Source organism: Labrus bergylta, chromosome 17 (genome assembly GCF_963930695.1).
Source record: "Labrus bergylta chromosome 17, fLabBer1.1, whole genome shotgun sequence".
NCBI lineage: Eukaryota > Metazoa > Chordata > Actinopteri > Labriformes > Labridae > Labrus > Labrus bergylta.
This window is the reverse complement of record NC_089211.1, coordinates 26478882-26505497: the sequence shown is the minus strand read 5'-3', so window position 1 is coordinate 26505497 and position 26616 is coordinate 26478882. Positions and strand designations below refer to the sequence as shown.

Sequence of the window (26616 nt, the reverse complement as noted above, 5' to 3'; positions counted from 1 at the left end):
GTGTTCACGTACCTCTGTGTGCGTCCGTTTGTACCAGCGCATGAGAGGGATGGAGCGAGTGTGAGCTGCTGGAGCTGTGAGGTGTTTTCTGTGGTCTTATACCGCCCCTCTGTGTTCACATTAATGGAGCTCAGTGGTTCTCGCTGCAGGCTAAGCAGTCCCTGTGTGTGTGTGTGTGTGTGTGTGTGTCGGCAGATTAACTGTGTGTGTGTCTGAGGCGGATCAATCCATATTTTGGGATTGTGCCAGTCCGTGTGCTGCAGAGTCAAGCGTGCAGCTGTGTGTGTGTGTGTGTGTGTGTGTGTGTGTGTGTGTGTGTCCTGTATTCCTTTTGCAAAGACTGTTGTGCAAAAAATCGAGCCATGTTGTTGATTCAGCGGTAGAATCTGAAGTGTGCATGCATATTTGTGTCGTTTCAGTGCGTGTGTGCATGCAGGTTTTAATTTTTTTGTTAGTCAATGTTTTTCATCTGTGCATTTTGCAGGGATCGTCCGACAGCAGCAACACTACTATCGAGGATGAAGATGTTAAAGGTAGGCAGAAACACATCTTTAACTTGTGTGTACAGATATGTGACATACAGAAGGTAAAACAATCAAATAATAAAACAACACACATAAAAATGCTAAAAGTCTTTATATGTGATTTTTTGATCCAGCAGATGTCGCCCTTGAGCACCAGCATGAAACCAAAACAACTTGCGCTGCATTGTTGTGTTAGCATGCTAATGCTAGCGATCTTTATTATGCTGGTATCTTCACACTGCATGTAAATTTACCTGAAATGAGCGTGATCTAGAAACACAGTTAAGCAGTGAGTACAGTATGTTATTCTTCTTTTCTCTAGTCCCTCAATTAAACAACTTTTATACACGAGGGGAGGAGTCAGCCGGCCGTCCGGGCGATGTAAACAAAGTGAAGATAGGACTCTGAAAACTCTGAAAACATCACAGACAGTGGGACTCGGGTGTTACACCCATTGTAGACAGTCATGACTCACAGAGTTATTTTCAGAGGAGAGACTTGATTTCTACATTTAAGTGTGAAACATCACATAGAAAGACTTTAAAGGGGGACTCCAGTATTTTAAAATCCTGTTCTACGATGCGATGCGATACACTTTCAGCTCCTTCCTTTAGAATCAATAAATAAAAACACATCCAATCATAAACAAAGAGGCACACATTATTTCAAACAACACAACAGATATTGCACAAGATCTGCAAAAACACAGCGAGAGAGAGAATAAAGTATAATAAATGGTTAAATGGTTAAAACCTGTTGCAGCCATCACATCCTGATTCACAGCTGTAAAATCCCCAGAATGTGTAAAAAGTCGAGCCTCAGATTTAAAGGAACTCGACTTTAACCACCGACACGGCTGCGAGTTCATTAACGAGCACTAAGTCCTCCATTAACCATAATGCAGTCTGACAGCCTGACCGGTAAACGCCCACTTCCTGTCAAAGTTCGTTCCCCATGTTTGTACTGGATGACATCACTGTGACATCATCATGGTTGTTTTTTTTTTTCAGACTTGACAAAGTTCTAACAGAACGATGGAGGACACCATGTCACTGTTTTCACTTTCTGAACACGACCATCACACTCACCTTTCTTTTTAGAGTTTAACTTTTTAACTCTGACGTTTCCTGTATGAGTTCTATGAGTCTGTAGTTTTACTTTAATGAACAAGCTCTTCACCCGGTCGTTTTATTTGTTTCCTTTCGTTTCAAGCTTTCAGTCACGAGATCGGTCTGGAGGCTTCAGGTGAAAAAAGAGTTTAGAGGAAGAAACAGAAGAAACATATAAATGCAACACGTTTGGGGTGCCGTATCCTAGTGGTTAGTGCACCCGCCCAAGTCCGCCCATAAGGGGGGATTAATGGGAGAGCTTACTGGGGCCCAGTTACAGGAGAAGGGGGTCCATGGAGGTTAGCAAAAAAAAAAGGTTCATCCTAATTTTTTGCAACAATGACCAACATTTTATTTACACTGAGCTCTTAAAGCAACAAAAACACACATTTTATGTATTGTTGCTTCAGTAAAATGTAGCCTGTTTCAAAATGTACACCCCCTCTTCTTAAAATGACATGAATGTTACAGACGCTAGCGAGCCCAGTGAACTGAACTGTTATGATAGTTATGTAGGACCTGCACAAGGTCAGGATGCCAGAAAAGAAAGAAGTAGAAAAAGAGGGAGCTGGCTCGGGCATTTAACCCCAACAAGAATTTGTCAACAAATTTATTTCAGTTGGCTCCAAAGGCTGATGAGAGCCAGGTAGATTAAGCTAATGTTAGCCAGGAGGCTAATGCTAACAGTACTAATCGAATGTGCATACAGTATGTTGATTTCAAATCTTATTCTGGGAGGTCCCATTCGCTGGGCCTTTCAGGGGCTGAGCCATTTCTGCAGGCAGGCCTGTGCGCGCCCCATATGTGGAGGCTGAGGTCCTCCAAGCGGGCGTCCCGGGTTGGAATCCGACCTGTGGCTCCTTCCCCACATGTCATTCCCCATGTCTGACTCTATCCACTGTCCTGGCATTAAAAGCTCAAAACAAATAAACATTTCAAATGAAGGGAGTTAAACTGTAACAGAGTATTTTTACAGTGTAGTTTAAGTGCTTTTACACAAGTAGAGGATCTAAATGCTTCCTCTAACACTACAGAGAGAGAGAGAGAGGGTGAATCAGAGTGAGCTAAGCCTTCCTCTCGGTGCAGGGAGGAAGCGAGTGGAGAAGGACACAGTAAATCTGATCTAAAGGACTGCGACCAGAATAGCACGATGAGCCCAAGCAACCTCGCATGCAAACCAGGAGATATGACGGACGATGGATGGAGGTAGAGGGTGAAGCAGCAGCTACACGCAGCAGGAAGTGGAGCTTTAAGTTTGTTAAAAGGTGGAAAGCTGGGCGAGCGAGCAGAGAGAGGGAACAAGACAACTTCATGCATGGAGGTAGTTTTTTGGCGTGCTGTAGCCTGGAGGAGATTTCCCTCACAGGTGAAAGAGCGATGACCGATAAGTCTCAAAATGAGTGACAAGCTCAGAGGTGAGAGAACTGAAGTCTTTGAGTGACTTTTGGTTGCTTAGTTTTTTTTATGTGCAGGAGAGAATCAGACGACCGCGGCGTCTTGTTGAGGTTTGAATTTCTCGTTTTTTCTTCTCCACAGCTCGCAAACAGGAGATCATAAAGATCACGGAGCAGCTGATCGAAGCTGTCAACAATGGAGACTTTGAGGCCTACGCGTGAGTCAACACCTTCCTTACTTATTCTCCCATAAACATCTCCACCTTCTCCGGGGCGTTTTTTTTTTTTTTTTAAGGTCCTGTCAAAGGGAATCTAAAGAGCTCGCCATCAGCTGCAGAGAAAGCATTAATATGATTGACATTCAAATGTTTGTTTCGACTTTGCATCAAGAGATTACAGAGTAATTCCAGTCATTGTTTTATCCTCTCACTCTCTTACTCTCACTCACACACACATACACACACACACACACACACACATACACACACACACACACACACACACACAATTAAGAATAATGCTTTCACACTGAGTGAGGAGGGGGAGGGTAAAAGTGTGAGGCCCATTTCCGACAGTAAAAATAGCAGCGCAGAAAGGTCATGCATGATGGAGAAAATGTGGAACAGAAAGTAGAACAGGTGATCTCGGACAGTCAAAATTATTCTGAATCTGGGGCGCCGGATGGCCGGGCGGTGATGTCGTGCTCCCCATTATAATCATGAAACACTAAAGACACACAGAACTCAAGAATGTAACATTACCACTAGAAGAAAGAAACACAAGGATAAGAAACTACAAAATAAAACAGGAAACATTAAACTATAAAACATTAGGACAAAAACACACAAGGGAAACAAGCAACACTAGGATGGACAGGAGAAATTAAAACATGGAAACCTAAACGCTGAAATACAAAACTAAATGAGACCAAATCATGACACGGAGGCTATAGTCCTCGTCGAGGCAACCGTGGGTTTGAATCCGACCTCGGCCCTCACTCTCTCCTCCCAACATTTCCTGTCTCTATTCAGCTGGCAAAAGGCAAAAAAAAGTCCCAAAAGTATCTTTAAAATGATACTGAAACAAAACCATGAGCTACATGTGAAAGTTGAAGATCTGATCAATGAGGATCATAAAACAGGAGTCAAAGTTATATGTAAAGTCATTTAAATCTTTGATTAAAGGGATACTTCACCCATTTGCATTAAGCTTTGCATCAGCCCGGCCCCGCAAGCCCGCCGGTGAGGACGAGGAGCCGGGGCCGGCTCGAGCTGGGGTGGACTGGTAGTGTCGGTGCTCTCACTGTTTGTCTATGGACACAGACATAGAGTCTGTTTTCTGACAGGAATTTCCAAGATCAATTCTGGAAGAAATCTCTGAATCAGTTGAGGAAACGGTCTTATGTGTTGAAATAAATATGTCTGTAAATGTTTTTATTTGTATATTTCTCCTGCTATATTTTATATTTTGGAGAAACTGTATCGATCGAATTTCCCTCTGGGATTAATAAAGTATTTCTGATTCTGAACTAGAGGACCTTAGTGGGAGTGGCCTGCGGTGCTGTGCATTCTGGGATTTGGTGTCTTTTATCCACATGAGTCAAAAAGACACTTTCTGCCTTTTCTCGGCCAAGAAGGCATCAACTTCAAAATGTATTTCACATTTCTACATATATGACCCAATGTCAACACAGATTCATGTTTCAACTGGTGAAGTATCCCTTTAAAGAAGAAACTGTTTGGTTCAGTTAAAACAAACCGGTGTCAGTTTGCCCAATATTTTTTGCGCCGTTATTGCCCATATCGGACGGGACAGCTGAAGAGAGACAGGAAGTGTTGGGAGGAGAGAGCGAGGGAGGATATGCAGCAAAGGGCCGAGGTTGGATTCAAACCCACGACCTCTGCGACGAGCACTATAGCCTCCGTACATGGGGGGGACATAGCCACTATGTTTGTATTTGTTACTGATGCAGCGCCCCCTGTAGCCATCGTGGAAATTAGAAAACTACCAGGGGCGGATCCAGGGGGGGCTGCGGATCTGCCCCTGATGTTGGCATTTCCAATATAGCGACCGCCATTGTTCTACTTCATAATGTCTCTTAAGAAGTCAATGTGTGATGTCACCGAGACTACGTCCATGTTGTATAAAGATGGTGTCGAACTTGTCTTGTTTGTTCTCACAGGAAGATCTGCGACCCTGGTCTCACCTCGTTCGAACCTGAGGGTCTGGGTAACCTTGTGGAGGGAATGGACTTCCACAGATTTTACTTTGACAATCGTAAGACAACTTTCACATCAGTTATTGTTGTTTTTTAATCAACTTGCTTTGTTGTTGACAATTTTTTTTAACGTTTTGCTCTAAAGATCCCTCTCTCCCGTCAGTCCTCTCCAAGAACAGCAAACCTATCCACACCACCATTCTCAACCCCCACGTGCACATGATCGGGGACGACGCCGCCTGCATCGCTTACATCCGCCTGACACAGTATGTGGACGGGCAGGGTCGTCCCCGCTCCAGCCAATCAGAAGAGACCAGAGTATGGCACCGCAGGGACACCCGGTGGCAAAACGTCCACTTCCACTGCTCAGGAGCTCCCGCTGCCCCGATGCAGGGATGAGGTACACAAACAAACATCCACTACAGAGTTTGTCTGTTTGGACCAGAGAAGGTAGGCGGTTTTAAGACGACCCCCCCACACGGCCGTTTTGGACGCCCCTCGGTTTGCCAGATATGAGAGCAGTTATCAGGTCAACAGGTGTTGCAGTGATGGAAGCGGTCAAGAGAAGTGGTTCAGATAGAAGTGATTGTACCCGACCTAAAAAGCCTCTGCATGTTTCTAATAAGCTCCACGAGCAGAAACGTGCTCAAACTAGGATCAATATTGGAGATGCTTTTGAAAAATGGAGAGAGGTTAGAACACAGAAAGGTTTACAGACCCATGCAGAGCTGGATAAACACTGAAGCTTCAGAGTCCACCACATGGTGACCTGAGTGAGCATCCACTCTAGAGAGGAGGAGGGGGGGGGGGGGGAGGGGGAGACAGCTCTCTATGATGTTTAGAATTTGGACTGCAGTACCCATTTTAAACACTAGGGGTCAGAGTTACATACTGCTCCTTTTAACTTTGATATGATACAAGTAACAACCAAACAATATTCCTACATGTTTCAATACCACAGTGGCACAGTAATATGGCGGCACACACAGTAACAGGTGAATGGCCGTTCCGTTGCACTTTTCCGAGTCGAAGGTCGTTTTTTTCCCAGAATTCCAAGTACAATTGAACGCAGCATTACAGCATACGCTGTTTCTCCTCACTGATGGTGCTGTGGTACCTCATGTAGGTCCTCAGTACTTTCTTCTGATGCTCTGAGGCTAGCAGAACAAACATTAGCTTCCTGCGAGCGAGTCATTACTGACCTTCCTGTTGCAGCTTATTGCACATAAAACTAAACTGTTTGTCTCCTTTCTTTCCAGAGACTCCTGAGGAGGCAGCGAGGAGCCGAAAGGGAATAAGTGGATAATCCAAGAGAGCGTGTCTACACCGAGAGAGAGGTGCAGGTGGATGGAGGGTGGCTTAAAGGAGTCTGAAGAGTCTGATTTAAAGGATCACGATCGTCCTCCTGAGCCCTGCACACACACCTCGCTCTTCTCTCTCTCTCTCTTCTTCTTCTTCTTCTTCTTCTTCTTTTCGTCTTTGCGACCTCAAACACAGACAGACACTCCCATCGCCAAAACCTACGCTACAGCAGATGGCATATCAGCCACAAAAAAAGGAAACTCTTTAGCCGGTGTTTACCGACACCCAACATACCCGGACATCCCCTTTGCCCTTTGACCCCGTTTGTTCTGCAGCGCGGCGCTCTCCTGCTGAAGATTTACCCGTTTACTTCTCAGATTATTGTTCCTTGATCTAGTATTATTATGGCTGCGGTCTGTTGTTGTGCTCTTTACACTGTACAGTATATTTATTAGTCATCCTGATATCTCCTTCTTTCTTTTTTTTTATAACGAGCATGTCTCTTATAACCCGTGGCTGTTTTTTCTGCACGACTAAAAGGCTGCCTGTGTGAAATGAACAAACTGCACTGCGTGTCTCACAGAGGAGAGACCAGTGGGTGTGTTTAATTATCCGTTTTGTTCGTTAATCAATGGAGCTTTTGATTTTTTTTTTTTTATTCATCTATCTCCTCCTTTATTCCTCTGGAGTGTATTTGACCCGACGCCTCTGACCCCTCTGAGCCGCTCTGTGAGACAGTGAAAACCTTGCAGCATGCTAAGATATATCTGTCGTTCTTGACTGACTCTCTATGTACTGAACTTTGCAAGTTAACTACTGCGATTATGACAATGGTTGAAACTATAGTATCACACTGTTTATGTACATTTTCCAGTTTCATCGTGGTGACTTGACTACAGTTATGCTGTAGATGGTATTTAATTGCATGATATTCCGAGTTAATAACATTGTTAAGTTGGGTGTTATCGTGCATTTTGTTGATTTTTCTCTTTTTTGGACTGAACTGTCGGTGAGCTATGATCTGTTGCCTCTGGGCTTTGTACGTGCATAAACTTTAACTTTTTGTGTTGATATGATAGTGTAGTATACGAGGATTCGGGTGAGGATGACGGCTATACGACTGAAAATGCCTTTATGTGAAGAAGTTGCTGGATCCAGATCAGTTTTTAAATCTCTGTTTTACTCTGTGGGAGACAAAAGCCAAGATACTTATTCTGCTTTTTTATTAGAAACACATTGAAGTGAACATAGAGAATATATTTATCTTAAAAGGTTCTTCATTTAGAAAGAAAAACAATGCATTGGTACCAGGGACATAAAGCCAAAAAGTGTCAGAACAACTTTATCAACAACAAATTTAAAGACACAGAATAATCCCTAATTATTTGAAATAAAGAAATAAATATATATCCTAAGTGTTGCCCCAAACACAGAGGTCTCTGTTGAGTCAAAACCAAGAACTGTGTGAGAAGTCAAAGAAGCTTTCTTAACATCACCAGCTGGTTTATGCACTACAAAAACTCACATCCAAGTACGTGGGTTCGTTCAACTTCTAAAATATGTAATTACACTTCTCTTGACAAGTCCAGGTAAAAATCTTCTTTACAGATATACATCACAAACTATGCGGCCTAAATTGTCGGTAGTAAGTCAAACAAAAGCAAGGGGCAAGAAAATGTTGCTCATTGTCTTGAAATTTAATTATTAATGTCAATACACTCTACAAATAAACAATCTTTATTGACCAACAGAAATGAATTAAAATAGACCTTAATAACTAGCACATTTTAGATAAAATAGCCTCTTTTTTAGGACAGGCACAACCCTGACTGGTGTTACTTTGAAGCTCTCATGGTGTACTCATCCTCTCCATAAGAGGGCGCCAAATCCAAACAACACAAAGAGTAACCTGTGAGTCATTAAAGGGTTCAAAGGGCTTGACTTTTGAGTCTGTGCTAAGCTGGGCGTTGGTGAGAGTGGGACCTCAAACACTGATAAGCAGAGCGACTGTGAGCGAGATAAAGACTGACTAACACAGAGAGTCATCCCAGGCCTTCAATAACTTCATTTTCAAACACTTTTAACCTTTTTTTAACTTGACTGTTTCGGCTCACAAAATGTTACAACTCCTAATTTTTTTTGGTGTCAAGATCTCACAATCCACACAATTTTAGTCCTGAAAATTGAAGTTTATTTATCATGGATTGTTGTCCAAAAAAGTTGCAACATCAGCAGTTTTGATTATGAAGCGTATTGATAAAGATGAATGAGTAGCATTACAAAGCTACAAATGGAGCCGGACCAAAACAAACAACTAATGCAAAATCTACTGCGAACATATACATATTTGCAAGATGATATTCATAATAAAGCCTGCATTTTAGTCCCATTAACAAACTTGGGTGCATGAATATTAATCAGACAGACACTGCAGGATCTGTGTGGTGTTTTCATTTTCACCGGTTTCCTAAAAGTGTTAATTCTTTAACAGGATTATTGGTCACTCAGTGTCATTGTCCTCTGTGGCAAACGATCTTTATTCCACTAATAATGACTTGGCTGTGACACAGAGAAGACAGAAGAGCCTCAGTAATTATTTTCTCAGTTGAATGATCAGGAGACGACTCATGAGAATGCTGCCGTGTGTAAAACAGAGATTTCTTTTTCTACGTTTATTATACTGATAACGATGAAGATGATTCCTCTCTCTGGTGTGCATTTCAAGTCTTATCAATATTCAAATGTGATCAGATGTAATCAGTGTGTGAACCAATAAAATGACAATGCAGAGAGCACCTTAGTCATCTCTCTCTCTCTCTTATCTCCACTCACTTGTTTGTTTGTTTGTTTGTTTGTGTGCAGTGATTTTATCTGACATTTACTTTAATCTAGTCTGGGCAGAGTCAAACCATTTCATGGGCTGACAGGGGGAATCAGGGAACATGGGGCTGGTAAGACTTAATGAACTCACAAAGACACAGGCGGGAAACATATAAACTAACTAATAACTAACCAACTAATAAACCTACAAATCAAGTACACGCCTTTAGGCTACACTACACCACTAAAGTTCACAGCAGAGACTGACTAAGTACGACGACAGGGGGCCAACATGGTGAATTCTTACAGCTGGAGTGAAAAAATGTCCGTCTTTATGCAGATGATACACCGGTTTCTCACTTTGTTGAAATACTAACTTTTTAGTAGAACAAATAATGTCAATATACTAGACAACTATCTGTTAACCTATGATGCTCCGATATGCTGCAGACAGTGCTGTGAGGATAGTAAACTGTGGAGTAAGATCACACTCTGCTGGACAAACTATGATATGACACCTTGCCTGAATCACCCAAGCATTATCTTCTGAATTAAATGTTGTGTTTAAAATGTACAAGTATAAATAAAAAATGTCTGTTTTTACGCAGATGATACACTGGTTTTGGGCTATGTTGAAATACTAACTTTATCATAGCATAAGGAACATTATTATATTTTGTCATTTAATTTAAGTGTGGATCACTGTCTGTTACGCGCTGATGGGTTAGGGTAAGTGCTGTGAGGATTGTAAACTATTAGAGCACACTCTGCTGGACAAACTATGCTATGACACCATGTCGAATCACCTGAAGCATTATTTTTCTGAAGTAAATGTTCTGTATAAAATACATGTTTATTGACATATTTTAAAAACATTTACACCGATACAGATTTATCTGTAGTAGGCACAAATCGGCAGATAGTATTGGACCATCTATATATATGTTGGTTTTGATTCTGCACTGGTAAATAGGTACTGGTAATAAAGTTATAATACCATCCAGGGTTACACCCTGAACTGTTCACCAGTCAATCACAGAGCTGACATATAGAGACAGACAACCAGCCACACTCACATTCACACCTACGGACAATTTAGAGTCAGCAGTTAACCTAACGAACGTGTCTTTGGACTGTGGGAGGAAGCCGGAGTACTGCATAATAAGTCAATAAAGGCTAATAAAATGATACAGTACGTTAACAACTTGTACAATAAACAGGCCAAGGACTTATTTTTGTTTTGCAGCCCGGTTCAAATCAAGAAACATATAGAAACAAAAAGCACCTTGAATATTTCAAACTTAAATCCTGAGTTCATCAGGTAACAACAGGAAACTGCGAATGTAAATACAAGTCCATTAAACCATAATTTCAACCAGAATAAAACTCATCATCAGTCATCAGGCTCACCATTAGAGTTTGATAACTTTCCACTTTTTAAACATCAGGCATATCCATTCACATTAACTCGAAGTTTTACCACAGAACCAGTTATTTACTTTTTACACTCTGGCTTTATTTGAGTTATAAAACTCTTCACTTCTTATCATGTATAATCTGAACGCCGTAATAAAGTTTTTCACATTGTTTTTTTTGTAATTTTACTGAAGTAGTGGAAGGAGTACTAAAGGATCTGAATAGAAAATCGTTTAGCGTGGTCTCTCTGCTGTTCACTTTGTAAGTGTATGAAGGTCATTAAGCTTCTCTTTACATAACATACACTGTGAGGACAAAGGTTGACATTTATTGCTCTGTTGTACTTTGAATAAAGTACATCAAGCTCTGCAGCAGAACATATAAATGTACCTGTTGTTAAAGACACCAAAAAGAGGTAACACTAAAACTGTGTTGTCCAGAGTTCAGGAGGTCAGGGGGCTGAATAATTACCTTTATAGTAGATTTCTTAAGTCTGAACAATCATAAAAACCCTTTTTCTGCACTGAACTGTGTCTTGATTTTGAAACAGCATGACATAGAGTCTCAAGGTGAGTTCATACATAGCAGATAAAGAGGTGCTTCTTGTCAACAGGCAAGGCAGGCACCTGCTTAGTTGCGGAGTGGCAAGTGCAGAGGATAAATATTAATTTAGTGAAGTTCAGTGTCTGTGGGCGAGGCCCTGTTAAACTGTCTGATCAAGTTCCAAAGTTAATTTAATATTTTAATATAGAATAGAATAGAATAGATGCTTATTGCCATTTGCACAGGTACAGGACAGTACAGGTACATTGGAATTCTTGTGCATTTCTTCCTGAGTCAGCTTCTACAAAAAAAGTTAAAATTATATATAAAATAGAATAGCATTATAAGAAAAAAAGAGTAGAAAAGTACAAAAAAGTAAAATTAAAAATAAATAAGTTGTAGAGTACAAAAAAAGTAAAAGTAAAATATATATATAAAATAATTCACATTTTGTTTGTAGAACCGATTTTATTAGCAATAATTAATGATTGTTCAAACAAACATATATTCAATTATAAACGTTAATATACATTTTTCAAACTTTTTAGGATCGCGAAACTAAATTATCGTTCAAGAATTGCCGGTTCTTTTTTTGTTAGTTTTTTATTACTTTCAATATTTTCTGACGCAACCCCGCTGTTGTTGATCTGATGCATGGATCTAACGTCACCAACGTCATGACGCAGCACCAACGTCAGATCAGCACCTAAGTGATTAGACAGTGCCGGAGCGCGAAACTCCCGCAGCTGCCAGCTGATCGTTGACTCCACTGCAGGCTTCAGAAGAGCGTCGACAAGGCTGCGGGAAAGGTAACGAACCGGAAAGACACATTTAAGCAAAAGTTTACGCTCATTTCCTAAGACAAATAAACGTTATTTCTGTTTGTTTATCGTGTTTATAAAAAAACGTTTCGAGCGCTGGACGGTTGGTGTTTTATGTGTTTTGTGTGTTTTGTGTGTTTTGAGTGTTTTCCTGATGTTGTGAGGACATTTCTGTCCCAAACATTACACTGCGGGGACAAACTTTAACGATATTCATGACATTTCACGGTTCATACTCGGTTAAAGTCTAAATATGTGTTATTGTGTTAGGGTTTGAGTATTGGTAGTAAAAGTTAAGGTAATTAAAGGAATAATGCTTTAAGTTATACATGTAGGTGACAACTTTAGACTAAGTGTGTTTAAACTGTTAATGTGTTTTAGGTTTCTTTAAGGGGCTCAAGTTGTGATCTATTTGCTATATTTAATATATACTCATGTCCTGTAACATGATTTTTTCCTTGTTTGGAAAATTTGAGAATTAAAGCCGCATTCTGCCAGACTCTCCCCATAGGAACCTTTCTGGTGCACCTTACAGAGACCCGGGTCCATATTAAGTTCCTTGGACATTATTTAACCTCCGAAAAACTCCGATAATTTCCTGCTACAAAAAAAAAAGAAAACATGAGGGAAACAGTGAAAATGCTGAACTCCGGTCTCTAAAAGGGGGTTCACATATACCTGATAATTTATTTTGGCTTTTGCATTTATTTGGAGAAGGAAAACTGAAGACACATGCCGAAGCTGTGTTTCTGACAGTGATGTTATTATTTACCTTCACTCAACAGGATCCAGTGAGCTGTTGGTAAGTCACCAGAACGGGCGGAGCAGGAGCCGTGAAGAAGCCAGCCTCACCGGTTCAGTTGGACAGAAAGAGGAAGTGTTGCTGAGAAGCCTGAGGAATCTGCTCGTCTGGGAAACTGCGTTCTTCTTCCAGGAAGGAAGAGGAAGGAGGAACTGTGGCTGACCTGCAGCCATGCACCGCTTAAGGACTACAGTGTCAAGGCTTCGGCCTTTAACCGCTGCACAGACAGCACAGAGCTGGTCACAGCACAGACTGTTGGTGACCAAAAGAGGCTTAAGGACGTTTCAGCCTGTGAGGCACCTCAAGACATCGGTGGCCTCTGAGCCCTTTCTTAATGGAACCAGCTCTAACTATGTGGAGGAGATGTACTATGCATGGCTGGAGAATCCCAAGAATGTGCACAAGGTACAATGCTTTTCTGGTTGTTTTTGACACCTGAGTTATATATTCTTGGAAACTGGAACGTGCCTTCAGGTGCAGGAACAGAGGATACAGGGACAGAGACAGAACAGGTTTGGTGCTGCTACACATTTCGACACTGAAGGGAAATTCAGTTATTTTCAACATACTTACGGGTCTAAATAACTAAAAGGTAAAACATTTTTGGAAATTGCTTCAGTAGTTTTCTTGAGCCAACAGCTGTGTGTATGTACAAGTGCATCAACTAGATGAGCTTGTTTTTGCCACTGGCACGCTCATATTGTTAGAGTGTCAGGCAAAAATGCAGAAAGACAGACTTTTTAAAAATAAAGGTATGAGGCTTTTTTTTTTTAACCAGAAACAGTTTTGTATCGTTGCTCTCTTTACAGCCTCCAGACTTCGTTGGCTAAATTAGTTTCCCATCTGCACTCGGCACTCCTGAAAATTTCTGGAAGATTTCAAGTAGTCTTTCCCTGAAATCCTCCTGAGTGGGTTGTTCAAACCTCCTCTTCACAGCAGGAGACTATCCCTGTTGGACGGGAGAGGTGGGGGGGGGGGATCTCGGGTGGCAAGATTAGTTTTTTTTTTATTTGGCTTGTCTGTTTAGAGTGTGCAGTCGTTTTAAACATGAACCCCTTGGAAGAATGCATGAACTGAAAACACTGTTGGCAAAGTTGTTTAGAAGTGTGGTATCTAAGCTCAGCATCTACTTTTCAGTTCCGTCTGTCCAACGTAATTCACCCACCAAATGAACCGTTGATTGGATTAACAGTTCTTGAGATATCTGTCTAAAGTTCCTTAGTTTTTAGTTAGATGCCCAGTCCGATTCTCCTCGTACAGTTTGTGTTCCTTTACTCTAAGTGCACTCTCACCTTCTTCCTGAAGGGCAGGAAAAGATGAACACGAGGACTCAGATTTGAACAGACACCTGTAGGGTAAAGGTAGAAACAGACCCTGTTTGTATAATATATGTGTGTGTGTTTGTCTTTGCATGTTTGAATAGTGGAGCAGCACAGTAGCAGACTGAAGAGTGACGGATGGTTCAGCAGGAGGAATCCACTGTGAATGGCTTCCCTGCAAATAATCATACCTTTATTTATAAAGCGCTTTAGAAAACAAGACACAGCACACTTTACATACAGTAAGAAAGCAAATAAACAACAGTGGATACATATCATTAAACATGACTCATAGCAAACAATAAAACAATAAAACGTTGGAAAGAAAGTCTAGATATGGGAGTTTAAAAAAGAAGACATTAGTGGCGTCACAGATCCCAAATCTCAGGGTACAATTAGATTACAGATCTTTTTATCAAGGATTGAATCGTGGGAGTTTTTCGGGATCGACCCCCCAAAAAAAGAAATTTACTGTAAAATTCAGAATAAAAGTCGCGCCAGTCTATAAGACGCTGTCCATTCAGGGGGGTTTCTTCGAGAAAAAAGGTTTTAACTGTCTTCCTTTGTGAACATTTCTACTGTGTTAGTATTTTGGTAAAATACCAGTGTAAAACTGCCAACTTTCTTGATGACAACATAGGTAAGAAAGTGCGTCTTATACACCCGATTTTACGGTTATTAGTTATTCTAATACAACCACCCTCAATCAGTCCAGCACTCCACAAAACATGTGATGATGGTGGCTGTACTCTCGGTAATGACGCCGTGTTTGTCAGCATTTTCTACTGGTATGTAGGACGCAGCCAACTTCTGGGAGGTATTAAAAGTGTGTCCTATAGTCAGAGAAACGCTGAATATGCAACCTTCAAGCATTCATACATAACTCTTCCAAATGGCGGAAGAACTTATGTAGCACATTAAACTTTGCTTTTATTGGTCCATTAAGAACAACCTCAGATTTACAATCATTAACTTGATGAACATCTGCAAACAAGTGGATTAATCTGGAACACACATTTTAAAGATGTCGTAAAAACGTTCACTCAGAGTGTGAGAGGTAGCAGATTTTGTTTCTGTTTTTAATGCCAGAATGACTCAGGTGTGTGTTTTAAACACTGTTTATCTTCTGTGTTGCTTCTATCAGGGCGGCTTGTTTTCACTGTTCAGTCGTTATCGGTTTGTGTGTTATCATGCTGCCAACTGTTGATATCTTTAAGTGTTGCATGTTTGTAGTAAAACTGTTGTCACGCTGCACGTTTAAGCTGATATCCACCACAGAGGAAGCTTCCCTTTTACCTTTAATCTCTGAATCCTCTCTCAGGAGTAAGCCAATTACTTTCCTCTCGAGTTAGAAAGTGAGAAACGAGGTCAAACACAAGTGAACCAGAGTTTTATTTAGCCACGAGTGACACGGTTCTAGTGCTGGCAGCACTTCATTGTCGGTCGGTCCATCGTTTTCATCCAGATAGAAATAACTCAACAACTACTGGATAGATGACCATGAACTTAAACCTCACGCCATAGTCTGTATCTAAGAAGCCACTGGGTCTACTTTTTCTACCTGTAATTCTTTTTTCAGTTCAGCAGGTGAGGGTTGTCACAATACCAGAATTTTAAACTTTGATACTCCACCATTATCAACCAAATATTGATATTTGTTTCAATACCACAAAAAAAAGAAGTCCAAGGCACTAGGGCTGGGTATTTCCAACAACCCTACGATATAGAGGCCACAATACATATCGTAATATACATTGATTTTGGATCATGACCGTGTCCGGGACAGAATTCACTACAACAGCTGTTCTTTATTGTTGAGAATAACAGCAGAGGCTACAACTTAAAACATTTCAATTCAGGTCCTCAGAGATCCTAGATTCATTGAAATAGTTCAGTCCCAGAGCTGTGGCTGTGGTGTTATTGTGGAATGCACTGTAGGTCAATTGGCCTTTAAAAACTGTCACCTCAGCTTTGCAGCCATATTGATTCTGTAACATCTGCATCAATACTTTTCCAATGTATTTGGAAGGAGCACATGATAATATTTTGCTGTATCGATTTTTTGAGCGCAGGGATTTTTTATGCCTTTTTTGAGAGATAGGACAGTGTATAGAGCATGCTGACCTGTTTAAATCAAAGAACATTTGACCTGGATTCACCTTGTATTACATAAGCTGCAGACATGTTGAAGTAGCCTTTACATTAGAATATAAAACAAATGATCTGATTTGTTGAAACATGTTGAATAACTCGTCTCTTTTTTTTTCTTCCTGCAGTCCTGGGATATATTTTTCCGTAACGCTAACGCTGGAGCTCCTCCTGGTTCGGCCTATCAGAGCCCTCCTCCCGTCGGTGGGTCTTCTCAGGGACTAACCAGTATCCAGGCTCTGGTGGGGGCTCAGCCCAACGTGGAGAAACTGGTGGCGGATCATCTCGCTGTGCAGTCACTAATAAGAGCATACCAGGTAAAATACAGACACACCTGAGGTTTGTATTTGTAGAAGATGATGCTGTTTTCTGACAATTAATGTGCTTCAGGATGAAATGACCTTAAACAATCGGCTTAAGGCGGCTGTGGCTCAGTTGGTAGAGTCGTCGCCTCTTAACCGGAAGGTCGAGGTCGGCTGTGTCCTTGGGCAAGACACTTAACCCTGCATTTGCTTCAGTGGTGGTGTATGAATGGATTAGTGTTGTACTAACTCTGATGTACGTCGCTTTGGATAAAAGCGTCTGCTAAGTGAATTGTAGTAGAATTGTAGAAACAATCATATCAGAGGGAACACATGACATTTATCTTCAGTCCTCTGGTATCAGAACGAGATAGCCTTCAGTGACTTGATGAGAACAAACTGACGGTAGATTGTCTTAGTCCTTGCCTGATGGGGAAATTGTCTTTTAAGTCCAATCAAACAAATAGATCTTTTTAAGAAAAGGACTTTGAGCCTTTTGTTCAAAAGCTGGTCGTGTTTTGTTCAGAATCTTGGAGGTTATCGTTAAGATGTTAAAGAAACACTAGATCTGCTTTTAAGTCATGTAGTATCGACTGGATACTAGTGTGGTAGTCAAGAGGACAGGAACCAAGACCAAGACATACCAGAGTGCTCCGAGACCGAGACAAGACTGAGACATTTAGGGATCGAGACCGAGTCAAGATCAAGACAATAAATATCTCTGAAAAATCATCATATTTTTACGTGTAGGGGGCGTGTCACACACTTAGACCATGACAGCGGAAAGGTTGCAGCTGTTACAGAGGGAAGTTATTTGTTCTTTTAGAAAGAGGCGTTTTCCTTCTGATCACAGTAATGATGTGGAAAGATAGACAATCAGTGGTGATCTTGACCAGTCTCTATTTAAAATCCGGAGACCGCCCAGTCTGAGACCGAGACAAGACCGACTAAAAGTGCTTGTGATTCCGAGACGAGACCTTCAAAAAGTGTTCTCGAGACCAACACTGATCTCACACAGTACTGGATACTACACGGCTTACCTTCATTTAATGAGAACAGAATGAAAGCATGATTTTTATCTTGTCTCTGCATGTAGAAAATATGACTCTGATTCATGTAACGGCTCACATAGTAAGCGTCTAAGTTGGAATCTCCGGTCAGAATGATTTTAACTCAGCTACACACAAACCCTGAGCTGCTGTGTCGGTGTGTGTGTGTGTGTGTGTGTGTGTGTGTGTGTGTGTGCGCGCGCAGGTACGAGGGCACCACATAGCCAAGCTGGACCCCCTGGACATCAGCTGTGTGGACTTTGACGACACCCCGTGTGCCGTTGGTTTCCAGAACGTTGGTGAGAAAGTTAAATCTGCTTTTATTTGACCCTCTTCTGGGTGATTTTTTAAATCCTTTTTGTCCTTGATACTTGATCGCTTTGATTTCCCCCCTCGCTGTCTTATCACCCATAAAGTTGTCCCATCTCTGCAAACTTTCATCCCTGCGTGACCTTTTATTCATTATTTATCTTTTCCATGTTACACCCATCACCTCCAACGTCTTAATCTTAAGTGATCCCCTTCAAACATTGTCCCTCTTCCTCTTTTGTTTACTCCCATTGACACACCTTTACTCCACTTAGTATTAGCAATGACAATATCAACATTGAAGGTGGGGTCTCCTTGACTCTCTAGGTGTAGGGCTGCAAACCTGAAGCCCACACCTTCTCACATAATCACCTCCTGCACCACACGGGGTCAGGAGGAGACGTATCAGTAGAGAGGAGCATGCAATGTTTGCAATTTTGGCTCTTCAAAATTCAAATACTGATCCCTCAGGTCTTTGATGTTGTAAAAATACAGTCAGGTGTTAATCCCCCGTCTCACATTAATGATTTAGTGACAGTGCAGAAAACAAGGTAACAAGTAGATTATAATTTGCACAGTTTTATATCATTGAAAGGAAGTCGAGCAGTGTTTGAATCTGTTTTTTATGGTCATTTAATTAAGCGTACACATTTAATTTGTCTTTTTGGAATGTAAACAGACTGGTAATCATGTCATAAGACACACAGCTGTCTCAGCCAATACATGGCTTCTACTGGGGCCTTTGTCCCAGTCACTCACAGTTGAAAAGTTTATATAATTTCATCATCATATAGAGTGGTCTGTTTAGTTATTTAGACCAGAAAGTAAAGTGTGTGAGCGTGTGTTTGTTATGCATGCCTGCAGCAAACCGTCATTGTTCCTAATGAAAGGGTTCTGGCCTCCGAGTTTAAACGCAGGTGATTGTTATGAGCTGTTAAAGGACGCTTCTACAGTTTTACAGGTTATTGTTCAGTTTCACAGAGTTCTCCTTTGTTCCGGTGACGCTCAGGTTCACAGAGGTCGAACAAAATGTTGTCAGACTCTGACAGAGAAAATGTGAAGTTTGTAAGCTGCAGCGAGTGATTTTGTGACTCTCCATGCCTCCAGAGTTTATCTCTTTATAAGGACTGTCTGTGTGATCTGACTCCCAGATGAAGGACCAGAACATTGACCAGCTTTACTTGTATAGCGATTTGTAACAAATGTTATCTCAAGACACTTTACAAAAACAGCTTGCAAAACCTTACTTTTTGTTTGTACTATTTCCAAATACCCAACATGAATCCACCATCAGCACAGCATGAAGCAACATTTAAAGATAAAGAAGATTGAGATAAACTTTATTGATCCCCCATGGGGGAAATTTTTGTGTTACAACAGCTCAACCAAACAGGAATATGATTATTAAAAATAACAAGAAGTTAAAAATCAAACATATTTCAGTTGAATAAAGAGAGAAAAAATACAATAATACAAGGTATGTACACTTCCACTTGCGGAAAGAGTTATTGTTATTAAAAATACACACAGTGTGTAGCATTGTTGAAATGAGTCATGAGGTGGTGATGCTGTTAAAGAGTCTGATTAAACAGTCTGATTAAAGAGTCTGACTTCAGATGGGATGAACGACCTGCAGTAGCGCTCTGTCTTGCAGGGTGGGTGTCTGAGTCTGCTGCTGAAGGAGCTGCTCAGGGTCCCCACAGGGCCCCCACAGGGCCCCCACAGGGCCCCCACAGTGACATGCAGGGGGTGAGAGGGGTTGTCCATGATGGATGTCAGCTTCACTCAGATCCTCCTCTCACTCACCTCCTCTACAGAGTCCAGAGGACAGTCCAAGACAGAACTGGCCCTCCTGACCAGTCTGTTCAGTCTCTTCCTGTCTCTCTCTGTGCTCCCTCCTCCCCAGCAGACCACTGCATAGAAAAGTGCAGACACAACAAAGTTATAGTGGCAAGTGGCAACCAGTTAGCTTTATCACTGTCAGCTTGAAGCCTTTGATGATTTATTTTATAACTAATGTTGCATTCAGGTGCTCTTCGGGTGGTCCCAGTTTCCGAGATAAGAATAATAATAATAATAATAATAAATTAAATTTATATAGCGCTTTTCTCAATACTCAAAGAGGCTTTCACTGGAAAAAACAAAGCAAAAACTATGAGAACAATACAACAGATAAGTAATGTAAAGGGAAAAGGATGAGTTGGGATGTCGTATTTTCTGACTTCAGTGTGGTCACATGTTTTTAGTTCTGAATGTTGTAACAACAACAACAAACGGGTTGGATGCTACGAAGAGGATGTGTGAAATGTCTCTGTTATATTTTTGCAACATGTTGATGTGCAACTAACCCAAAAGTATCTTAACATTAATAAAAACATCTTTTTGCCCCTGATGGGATGACGAATATGACGTCAAGTCTCGATTGGCATACGCTGTACTGGAGATTTTTTTTTTTTTTACTACTGACCCATTTGGATTTTATGAGCGGTACGTGTTATCCATAGTTAGGCGTGTAGCTGACCTGATTGACAGGTGGGCGCGGTGTAACGGTTTGTCAGGAGGTTTAAAACCCGCCTCAGCTCCAGCTCTCAGCCTGTCGTTAGGTTGACTGAAAGTTAGACTGAGACAGCATTTCCAGCATGGAGACCGCCATCGATGAGACTCCAGCGCCCCCTGCAGGAACTGACGGGGGACGACACTCAGGCTTCATCCATTAATATTTACAGTCTGTGGTCAACACTAAAAGGCACTCTGTGTGTTTTTTTTCTTCTTTTTGCAAAATGATATGCCTTTAAGTATGTTTAAATTCCAAGTGCTGCAAGCAACATACCGCTAATTCTTCTTTGGAGTCATTGTTTTGTTTTTAAAGGAGACTTGCAGCATGTTGTACTTTTAATGGCTTCTACTGAAGCTCACAAGAGTCTGCACATGGCTGTAGAGAACGCTGACTCAGTTTATTGACCTGCAGGGGTTGTGCTTCTTGGAAAGGTGGTGAATGTGTGTAGTGTGTGTTTTTGGCTCCTCCTGACCTTTGCTCAGCGTCCAGCGGGGTCGAACACGACTCATCCAGGCTTATCTGTGTCTGCTTCCTTAAAATGTCAGCGTGATTAGATCGCAGGCCGACTCTTTTTGTTCGCTGCTTCGGAACGCTCTGGCTCTGCTTTGTGCCATCGAAGAAAACAAATTATGTGATTTTTATGTGCAAGGAGGTTAAACAGAGGCGAGGGTGGAGGGAGGGTAGTCTAAAGATTATTTACACAATGCACAGAGAGAGAGAGAGAGAGAGCTGACTCTGCTGTATCGGATTGAAAACCTCCTGGCCTCAGCACAGCACAGCACCAACTTTGCTGACAGAGATGTACAGACAGACAGACATCCAACTTCCCCCTCCTCCCCTCCTCCCCTCTTCCCGTTGTCAGTTCCTTATCGTCTTATTTCTGTTTGGTGCAGCTAGGACGCCACTTGTGTTAAATAAACACAAGCTAACCATATAATGTCTCAGACTGCTCTTCAGAGCTCTGTAGACATCCCACCATTTAAGCAGCAAACAACCCATCAGTCCTGTCCTGTTTGCCTTCGGCTACGAGCACATTAACATCTTGTCACTGTGTTGTAGATATCATACTGTGCAGTTTATTATATTTAGTGTCTCTGTTGTAAGAAAGGACTGAAGCTTTAAAAAAAAAACATCAGATACTGAGTCATAACTTAAACCAAAGGAGAGAGAGAGAGCACTGTCTTAGTTGCACAAATAGGAAACGTTGCCAGTGTGTTTGTGAAATTTAAACTGTCCTCAGGAGATTGCTTCCTATTTTATGTACGGTAATTAAAAATCTGAAAATACCTGATATTGTGCGTCTAAGAAATCTATTTTCGTTTCTGTGGTATTGAATCAAGTGTTGACATTTTTTGAGTTTTACTAGTATCACATCTTATTTTCAGAGTTTGGCATTATTAAATAAAGAATAACCTTAATTTGCAATGATATAATGCTATTAGGGCTGCATGGTGGTGTAGTGGTTAGCGTGGTTACCTCATAGCGGGGAGGTTCCTGGTTTGAATCCCCGTCTGACAGGAGCCTCTCTGTGTGGAGTCTGCATGTTCTCACCGTGCATGTGTGGGTTCCTCCCACAGTCCAAAGACATGCTCGTTAGGTTCATTAGTGACTCTAAATCACCACTAGGTGTTAATGTGGCTGGTTGTTTGTCTCTTTATGTCCGCCCTGTGATTGGCTGGTGAACAGTCCAGGGTGTAGCCCCGCCTCTCGCCCAATGGAAAGTAAATTGCAGGACAGAAACAGATTAAATAAAAGAGTAAACACACATAAAATCATTAAGGTAGAGCACAAAACAAAGACTTCCATGTGAAACACTACTGTCAGGTTTTAAGGGTATTCGTTCAGAGCCTCGGGGGAGCAATCTAAACCATTTGGAGATTGTAGGAGAGCCTCGGCCTCCTGAGGGACTAAAAGATAAAATTGGAAACAATTAGACTTCTTGAAGGGGAACATGACCGATTTAATACTTGAAGGTCGTTTTTCTTGTAATGGGGAGGGTCTTCTCAGCCTGCGAAACTAATTCTGACAGAGCTGATGATGTCATAGTGATGTCATCAGGGTCACCTCGGTTTGAGCTCATTGTTGGGTCCAGCTACTTTTCATTTTCATTTAATTTAATTTATTTTATTTCTAACATGTTTTAGAAATAAAATAAAAGTAAACATTACAAACAAAGCAAACAACAATCAAAGCATACTTTCTGTAGTGGCTTGAGTCGGACAATTTGGGCTTCTAATTCAGTGGTTCCCAAACTTTGTCTGCATGCCCCCCCGTTGGCAGATGATATCCCCCAACTCCAGACTCACCTACAGTCCTGAGTCCTCTCTCGGGACGTTATGCAAGATTAGACAGCTTCAGCATTTCATGGAGTTAAAACAATAAAGATTAAATAAAGCAGCAGGAATAGTATACTGCAGGAAATCTTGCATTGGGTTGTTTTTTTGTAATCATAGTAATGGTTAAATGTCAGCCTCGCTGTATTTCCCCGTCTCGTCTCTCATCCTCACATTGACCTGATTTAGATGACTGCGCTCGCGTGCTGAGCTTCTTCTTCCTAATGTCCGTGTCTTTTCTGACAGGTGTCTACGGGCTGGCCGAGTCCGACTTGGACAAAGTTTTCCGGCTTCCCACCAAAACCTACATTGGAGGCAATGAGAGCGCTCTGCCTCTCAGGGAGATTATACGCCGCCTGGAGGTAAAGTGCTCTGGTCATTAATCGGTTCTAAACAATAATGGCACTTTCACCAGATTTGTTTGGACAGAATTATAAACGCTGAGTGCAGCTTGTAGATTTAACATCAGTCGATACCTGAATTAGACATTCAAACACCTTCAGCTGTCCCTCTGTCACGTAGACGGCTTACTGTCAGCACATCGGGGTGGAGTTTATGTTCATCAACGACCTGGAGCAGTGTCAGTGGATCAGGCAGAAGTTTGAGACTCCAGGAATCATGCAGTTCAGTCTGGAGGAGAAGAAGACGCTGCTGGCCCGGATGATCCGATCCACAAGGTCTGTTTTTTTTACATTCCTCTGCACACCTCAGTGAATAAGAATAAAGGGAGAAGCATGCAGAGCAGCTGGGGTTGGAGGAAGGGGGTGGGGGGGTGTTAGGCCTCGTCCACATGTAGGTTGGTATTTTTGGAAACACAGCTTTTTCTGTTTTGGCCTTCTGTACACAAACTGCTTTCAGATCAATATAAACGCTCCTTTAGTAAAACTCCTTCCAGGGTGAACATCTTCAGAAACTCAGTTTAAGGTGTTTCTGTGTAGACGTTAAAACAGAGTCAGGCTTGTAACTTCATGCTGTGCACCGGTTTCTCCTCCGTTTGACGCCGTTGTGCGACGCTGTCACTTTGGTTGACATGAGATTAGTTCGATGGCAGACGTAACAAAACTAGCGCTGGTGCTAACGTTGCTTACTGGACTTTTTACATGCTCATACATATACACACAGTTACTCTCCCACTATGTGGACGAGCAGAGACGCCTGATTGGGCTGAGTGCTCATGACAGGCATGCGTTTAGCGTTTTTATGTGGATGAAGATTTTTTTTAAACGGAGGAGGAAACCCTCTGTTTTCAAAAAATACCCGCCTACGTGTGGACGAGGTCTCAGATGCTCTGACGTGAAATGTCCAACAGCAGCTCCTCCACCCGTTCACAGGTTCGAGGAGTTTCTGCAGAGGAAGTGGTCTTCAGAGAAACGATTCGGCCTGGAGGGCTGCGAGTCGCTCATCCCGGCCCTGAAGACGATCATCGACAAGTCGAGTCAGAGCGGAGTGGAGAGTGTGATCATGGGGATGCCCCACAGGTAAACGGCGTTACAACATCGTTTACAGTACTTCAGTCACCTTAGAATCATTATAAACAATAATGTGCACGTCATGAAAAAGTCTGTCCTTCATTCTTATCAATTTTACTGCCATTGTGTTTGAATTGGTGCACAATTAATCTTGGGAAACTTTGCAGCAGATGAATTGTTTCTGGCTCTGCAAAGTAAGGCTGTGTTTGGAGGATCCAATCAGAAAGAGACAGCCTTGGCGTGCCAATATGACACGATCCGTCTTGAAATGTGGCCTTCAAATGAGTGATATTTTTACCCAAATGTTACAGGTCACGGCCTCTTCGGTGTCATAATGGCTCAGGAAAAATGGCTGTTGAGTTGTTTTTCTATGACATATGTCAAAAAGCAATTTCTCAGAAACCCCAGGAGGGAAGAGAATATTTTAAATTCCCCAGTTTGTGGACTTTATTTACAGAACATCAAGGCAAAATATTTCTTGTTGTGGTTTGAAGCTGTGATGTCTTGTAGTCAGGACCTTCCTGATTATCTGTCTGCAGGGGGAGACTGAACGTCCTCGCTAACGTGATCCGGAAGGAGCTGGAACAAATCTTCTGCCAGTTTGACTCCAAACTGGAGGCTGCAGACGAGGTTTGAACATAAGCTGCTAACATGGAGATCAATGTTTGTTTCAATCGCTGGTTGTAAGACTTCGGACATGCTCTACAAATGAATCTGTGAATAACGATTTGATTTATCACTAAAACCAGAAAGGCCAAGAAAGACACTTCTAGAGAAAACTCTAGAGAAGGAAATTCAAGGAGCTGCAGTAGATGTAACTCTGACTCCTAGTGTTTAAAATGGGTACTGCAGTCTAAATTCTAAACATTATAGAGAGCCTTCTACCCCCCCCCCCCCCCCCCCCCCTCTCTAGAGTTGATGCTCACTCAGGTCACCATGTGGTGGACTCTGAAGCTTCAGTGTTTATCCAGCTCTGCATGGGTCTGTAAACCTTTCTGTGTTCTAACCTCTCTCCATTTTTCAAAAGCATCTCCAATATTGATCCTAGTTTGAGCACGTTTCTGCTCGTGGAGCTTATTAGAAACATGCAGAGGCTTTTTAGGTCGGGTACAATCACTTCTATCTGAACCACTTCTCTTGACCGCTTCCATCGCTGCAACACCTGTTGACCTGATAACTGCTCTCATATCTGGCAAACTGAGGGGCGTCCAAAACGGCCGTCTGGGGGTGTCTTAAAAGCGCCTACCTTCTCTGGTCCAAACAAATCCAGAGCATTCAGGAGCAGAATCTAAAGTTAGAAGGAGGACATACTGGCTGCTGCATTGTTGTCAGAGAAGCCAGCACTTCAACATAGCATGTTTCCTTAATGTCTGATCAGAGAGTAAGATACCTTTATCATTTAATATTCATAATCAGGCTTCTGGGATGATCTGTGGACACGGGAGAAACGCTATTCTGCCTGTCAAAAGTTGTTGTATTATTAAATCGACTATTAAACCTGATTTTACTCAGATTTTTCCCAACTTGTGTCTTGGAGAATATCAATCACTCGCCAAAGGTAATGCCTTTTGAAGATATGCTCCACATTTTTGTGGTTTCTTTCAGGTGGATTTTATCTTTGTCTACCAGTTTCCACTTTTCCAGTCTTGATGCTAAGCTAAGCTAACAGAGAGGTTGAAGAAAGGTCAACACCAAACAGTTAAAAACATTTACTACTTCCTGACATTGTGCTCTCAGGGTTCTGGTGATGTCAAGTATCACCTGGGGATGTTTCACAAGAGGATGAACCGAGTCAGCGACCGGCAGATCACGCTGTCGCTCATGGCGAACCCGTCTCACCTGGAGGCGGTGGACCCGGTGGTCCAGGGGAAGACCAAAGCGGAGCAGTTTTACTGTGGAGACACGGAGGGCAAGAGGGTACGCCGAGTCAGCTCATTTTGTAAACACACCGAGTTAAAAAAAAAAAAAAAAAGTTCCTCTGCTCGTCACATGTTTGTAACCTGATGAATGTTTTGCAGGTGATGTCTATTCTGATTCACGGTGACGCTGCGTTTGCAGGACAGGGTATCGTGTACGAGACGTTTCACCTGTCTGACCTGCCGTCATACACCACACACGGCACCGTACACGTAGTGGTCAACAACCAGGTACACGAGAAGGCTCTGACTCAGAGTTAGAACA

The 26616-nt window shown here is 41.9% G+C and overlaps 2 protein-coding genes across 3 annotated transcripts in view; both read left to right on the top strand.

The window, feature by feature from the left end:
- Nucleotides 1-9374, top strand: part of LOC110003520 (calcium/calmodulin-dependent protein kinase type II subunit beta) — a 38341-nt gene extending 28967 nt beyond the window's left edge. Inside the window, exons 10-14 of the mRNA XM_065965852.1 lie at nucleotides 485-533; nucleotides 3170-3245; nucleotides 5210-5304; nucleotides 5409-5645; nucleotides 6505-9374. Of these exons, the coding sequence (XP_065821924.1) occupies nucleotides 485-533; nucleotides 3170-3245; nucleotides 5210-5304; nucleotides 5409-5644 (456 nt within the window). The 3' untranslated portion in view covers nucleotide 5645; nucleotides 6505-9374. The remainder of the gene's footprint in view (nucleotides 1-484; nucleotides 534-3169; nucleotides 3246-5209; nucleotides 5305-5408; nucleotides 5646-6504) is intronic.
- A 2618-nt stretch (nucleotides 9375-11992) lies between these two features.
- Nucleotides 11993-26616, top strand: part of ogdhb (oxoglutarate dehydrogenase b) — a 26772-nt gene continuing 12148 nt past the window's right edge. For both annotated transcript variants that reach the window (XM_020659026.3, XM_029282443.2), the window contains exons 1-10: nucleotides 11993-12135; nucleotides 12933-13354; nucleotides 16545-16733; nucleotides 17973-18066; nucleotides 23213-23328; nucleotides 23489-23643; nucleotides 24298-24444; nucleotides 24975-25065; nucleotides 26173-26352; nucleotides 26454-26582. In XM_020659026.3, coding sequence (XP_020514682.1) covers nucleotides 13121-13354; nucleotides 16545-16733; nucleotides 17973-18066; nucleotides 23213-23328; nucleotides 23489-23643; nucleotides 24298-24444; nucleotides 24975-25065; nucleotides 26173-26352; nucleotides 26454-26582 — 1335 coding nt within the window. In that variant the 5' untranslated portion in view covers nucleotides 11993-12135; nucleotides 12933-13120. The remainder of the gene's footprint in view (nucleotides 12136-12932; nucleotides 13355-16544; nucleotides 16734-17972; nucleotides 18067-23212; nucleotides 23329-23488; nucleotides 23644-24297; nucleotides 24445-24974; nucleotides 25066-26172; nucleotides 26353-26453; nucleotides 26583-26616) is intronic.